The sequence below is a fragment of the Brienomyrus brachyistius genome, chromosome 19 (genome assembly GCF_023856365.1).
Source record: "Brienomyrus brachyistius isolate T26 chromosome 19, BBRACH_0.4, whole genome shotgun sequence".
Classification (NCBI taxonomy): domain Eukaryota; kingdom Metazoa; phylum Chordata; class Actinopteri; order Osteoglossiformes; family Mormyridae; genus Brienomyrus; species Brienomyrus brachyistius.
Window position 1 is genome coordinate 13,269,091 of NC_064551.1, and position 5,437 is coordinate 13,274,527.

Below are 5,437 nucleotides of genomic sequence, written 5' to 3' on the forward strand. Positions count from 1 at the left end.
CCGCTTAACCTGCCTGGAATGCAGGCCCCATTCAGGGCTTCCCCGCACCCTAACGGTAATACGTCACGTTCATACTAGGAAATAGGACATATTCATAAATTGACTATCTCTCCAAGAATCAGGAACACGAATTTATCCAAAAGCGGTTATTTATCATCCTTCTCCCGTTTATTTTTTAAAATTACTTTATATATTACTTCCTCTGACTTGAAATAGTCTGTCGCGGGGGTCACCAGGCCGAAACCACCCTGCAGCTTCAGCATTACATCTCTGAAGCTCAGTGGCTTCCTCTTGTCGCTGTGTTCAGGTACCTGACTTCTCCCACCTCATTTCGCCAGCATCACTTTACATACAGGGTTTAAGCCTAGTGTCCATTTCCAAGTCCTAAAAGACTTCTGGCTAACAGACTAATCTGAGAATTAATGGAAGAGAGGAAAATGGTATTTGCCATAGTGACCAACCTGGTTTAATGACAGAAGCGGTCAGCTGCGGGATGTGTGCCCGGCCCTTTAAACTGTGAACACCCATACCCAAAATAATAAATAAATATGTATATGGGAAATATGAAAAATATTATAATAGGCACCAAATGCATCAATATATTAGCCCTGATATTACACGTACACACAAAAACAGAATATTCTGAATCTAAACTACTCTACAATCCCGAAAATTAATTTATTATTGCATGGTGATAGCTTTGTATTTTTGTAAGCCTGGTTTTTCTGACAACTATGTGATTGCATTACAAAGTCTTCCTCTCTGAGTGCTGTATTAAGACGATTTTGAGAGATCAGGCACAGATATTGGCATAGCGGTGTAAAGATGTTCCAGTGTTATTTCCTTTTGTTGATGTCTCTTCTGGCCTGTCTGCAGAAAGCATTTATGGCCAGTGATTGATGCTATCTATTCAGATTGTAAGTGGTGCTTTCAAACCTCTTTTACCGCTTTTAATTCCAAATGACTGTCTCGTTTCAGCAACCCCATTTCAGTTTCCACTTTCCGCCGCGACTTTAAAGTGGAGGCGCAGGGTGAAGACGCGCGCGCACGTGCGCCCAGTTTGCGTGTTAGGTGCAAGGTTTCCTTTTAATTATAGCGTGACTTGAGGGCAAAACGTAAAGCTCCATGCGCCTTTTTACACAGCATCCAAAAGTGAAATGTTTATATTTAAAAATACTAGAGGCCACTTTCTGTCAAACTCACGCCTGAAATTAAGCAGTGCATGCAAATTTACGATACGATTTTCAAAGGAGTCCAGGCGGCCGTTTTATCTTTTGTCATTTTTATCCTTTATTGGAAAGAAATAAGTCAAGCTTTACAACTCATACTTATTTTGCACTTCAATGATATGTTTCCGTTAATAGTGTCACAGATAAAACAACAGCAACGCGTATGTCCAAAGAGTTTCCTGAAGAATCACCCGATCATCTGAAGAATTGGGAAACTTTAAAGGTAGATCTAAAGGAATTTCCGTTGAAGATGATAATAGCGACTAAACTTCCTTTTCATCTTCCGTTTAAAGTTTCTCTTGGGTAGCCATGAAATAGGCCTATTATCAATAACGAATGAAGTACAATTTAACAAAAGGCATGACAGTGACCAAATTCATCAAATTATAATAAAGCGTCACACGCTTATTTTACCTGCATTTAAAAACACTTACGCCTATTTCCCAAAAGTCAAACAGAATGATCATATTTAATTTTATGTTCAATTATTTATAAATTTCAGTTCAAAGACAATTGGTAATAGGTTTACTAAAATCTTGGACATATTATGTGGTAATTATTGTAAAATCAATTTTAATTAATATATGTACAATCGTCACAGTGTAACTTAAATACTATACATGTTTCTCGGTAATGACTGTTTGAACTCGTCGGAACCCAGTTCGTGATAATTCGAATACGGCGAGATGTAAAGGACGTTTACAAATAAACGCAACAAATTCCACAACAAAACAGGCAAATATAAATTAAAATGCAAATTTGAAATAGAAACAATGAAACAAAAAATTGCATACACGCACATAAAAGTGAGTAAATCATTTCTTTTAAATGCGGAGTTCCAGACTTACAGAAAAATTCCATAAAGACACCATTTAAAGACGCGGTATTAAAACGAATCTCATTATAAACTTAAATCGAACGTGTTCAAGCTAAAATTTCCTATTCTACTGTTAGTAAATTGCATTTCATCAGTCAATAAAATGAAATACGTATTTAGCTGCACCGGGAACAGGAGTGTTAATGACTGTTATCTTATCAGAACTAGAATAGTTTGTTTCTTGAGCACAGCCATTAATGCAGGTGTTTAATGTTAATGCGTGCAATTTCCTACCCACTGTGACAGCGATGCCGATGGAGTAAATACTCTAATCTCCTCATGTTCACCTCCCATGGATAGTGTGTGTCAGACCGACAGTTCTGCAAATAACATGCTTCCAACAATAGAATAAGGAAGAATGCGTTAACTGGGTACACACATTAGACACGCCGAATACCGCTGCTTCAGCGCCCAGCCTTTAAAATATAATTATCAATATATACACACAGACCTCTTGTCTATTAATTCAAATATTCACGTATATTTCAGAAAGAAAGCACGTGTATAATTATTATTCTAGCCTTGATAACAGACCTGCTGTCTCCGGACCAGTATAATGGCATTTGATTATGTTCTCTTCGGTTAATTGGTCTATGACTGAATATCTCTGAAGGTCGTTCTGACAACAGTGGCCGGTACTTCCTCCCCAAACCTACTTTAGCATCGATCTTGCAAACATTTATGTTAAAGTTCGGATTTAATATTATACCCAGCATACATTCCCGTGTTTTTTCCCCGTCTTCTCTATTGTACAGTGGTCTCCTGCACAGAGCAAATAACATTTGTAAGGATGAGTTAATGGGAAACTTGTCAGGAAATCCCTGCGTGGACAATAGAATTAATCCGATTGACCTGCACAATCAGCTCTTTCGGCTGACATTCTCAATTGAGTTTGGTGATTTATTTAAAGAGTCTGCTAATTGCAAGGAACTTAACTTAATTAATTCACAATTCACATATGCGCGCTTTTCACACCATCTTGCGCTAACCCCCGCAAGAGCCAATATGGTTTAGGTTGTCATCCGCAGTTCTGGCGCATGACGTCAGCCGAGTATAAAGCAGTGGAGAACTTGGGATGGACCACAAAAACAAGTGACTGTAGCGATTGATTGTACTGGAAATCGGATCAGCGAACGGGGTCGATAAATTAATAGTTTTCTTGAAGACCAACGACCCCCGAGCAGACTTTGTTTTACACCGAGCTAACAACCGAAGTACTAACCTATTTGTGTCCACGTACTTGTGTGTGATGCCTGCTGGCATGTTCAGCATCGACAGCATTCTGGCTGGGAGACCCAGTTGCAAGGAATCCGTAGTCCTGCATCGGAGTACTCCGGTCGTGTTTTCCAGTCTGGCTGACTCTATGTACACGGCTGCTGACTTTAATGGACTTTATTCGCATTCTTCTGGAAGCTCACCTGCAAACATTCAGCCACTTGGCGGAACGAGGATTGGGTACAACAACTATTACTACGGGCAGCTTCACGTACAGGGGCCCGGCGGCCCAGCATGCTGCGGCGCGGTTTCAGCTATCGGTTCACAGCAGTGTCCATGCATTCCAACAGGTAGGCTTTCAACTTATTTTTATTCGCGTGTTTGACAAAATCCGAAGTATCTTGCCAAGGTCAGTTGTGTTATTATTTGCGTTTGTTAAAACGATTATTCGTTAGGTTCGTTTGTCTGTTAATGCTCCAAAAACTTTTCCGTAAACTTTCTAATGTACGTATGGAATTTATTGCTTCGTCTAGAAATGCTTTTATTATTTATATTCGATGCCTTTGCTAATATTCGCCCGTTTTTCGTGCAGGTTATGAAAGTGCCGGCTCGATGCTTCTCTCACCCCTACCTCACCAGATGATGTCCTACATGAACATGGGTACCCTGTCCAGGACTGAGCTCCAGTTATTGAACCAGTTGCACTGTCGTCGGAAGAGGAGACACCGGACGATCTTCACCGATGAGCAGCTGGAAGCCTTGGAGAACCTTTTCCAGGAAACCAAATACCCAGATGTTGGCACCAGAGAACAGCTGGCGAGGAGAGTGCACCTTCGTGAAGAGAAAGTGGAGGTGAATATCTTACTGTTTTCAGTGGGCTTAACACGAGGCTTATTATTACCTACTTTGTTTCGTAGCGATCTAATAAGATCGGTGTTAAAATCCTCAAAACCGCAAATTGTCACCGTCTCGTACAAATCACGATCAATATAAAATGCTATTAAAAGTCCTGGATGATATAATAACAGGATATTTTCCTAAATGCGCTACGTCGTTCTTATTTTTTCCACTTCCGTTTGCGCATTCAAATAAAAAATCTGCATGATAAGCAATCGTGAGTCTCCAATACAGGCCTAATGTTTGCCATATGCGACAATTTCTTCCATTTATTTTTAAACTTCGGGAAAAATGCTTTTTTAACGTTACATTTTGAGCCCAACTCCACGTATACGCATTTATGTAATGGTTATTATTAAAAGTATTTCTGCTAAAACTAATAACAGACAAGACAGTTTGTGCCTATTACAGTGCTTCATAAAAAGACTTTAGCGGATCAGTGTTCTTACAAAAATCTAACGCGGACATGTTAAACGATATACTTTTAATTTTCCTTAGGTGTGGTTCAAAAACAGGAGGGCAAAATGGAGAAGACAGAAAAGATCATCATCGGAAGAGTCAGAAAATTTGCAAAAATGCCACAAATCATCTAAAACAGCAGGAGGGAAAAAAGACGAAGGCAAAAGTGACGTGGATTCAGATAGCTGATATTTAAATAAATCCAACAGAAAACGCCGAAGATGTGGATACGTATTACATGCACATTAATAGAGATACATTTTGTAGATATTGTAAATGGTTAAATACTGTGTGGAAGTACGTACTAAAATTCGTTGCGATGATGTTGCACAGATGTATAGTAAATATTACTTTTATTATTGATATTTATGTTTAATTTAAGAAAACTGTAATGCAGGAGCAGTCCCACAAGCATCTTTATTACTGATGTGTGCATAGTTTAACGTTTGACGTCTTTCCTCGATTAATAAATATTACATGCCATAATTGATGTATTTTTGTACGCTCAGCGCAGACTGTACAGATTCATGGAAGAAAAAAAAACGAATACGCATGCATTCCCATTTACATGGTATTTAAAGTGAAGAGAATATTGACTGGGATATTTATTTTACTTTTTATTTTAAAAATAAGCAAGTCTAGTATGCATTCTTTAATTTCGGTCCTGGATGTAATTCGTTTTTACCTTTTTTTTATTGTAAAATCTTATTTTTCGTTAAGAATGACTAACGGAACAGTTCCACTCATTAAATGAACGATA

The 5,437-nt window shown here is 38.6% G+C and overlaps 1 protein-coding gene across 1 annotated transcript; it reads left to right on the forward strand.

Moving 5' to 3' along the window:
* Nucleotides 1-2,240: 2,240 nt before the first annotated feature.
* Nucleotides 2,241-5,437, forward strand: gsc (goosecoid). Its single transcript, XM_048986559.1, has 3 exons — nt 2,241-3,671; nt 3,914-4,173; nt 4,717-5,437. The coding sequence occupies exons 1-3, from the start codon at nt 3,356-3,358 to the stop codon at nt 4,864-4,866; spliced, it is 726 nt and encodes a 241-aa protein (XP_048842516.1). The 5' UTR covers nt 2,241-3,355; the 3' UTR covers nt 4,867-5,437.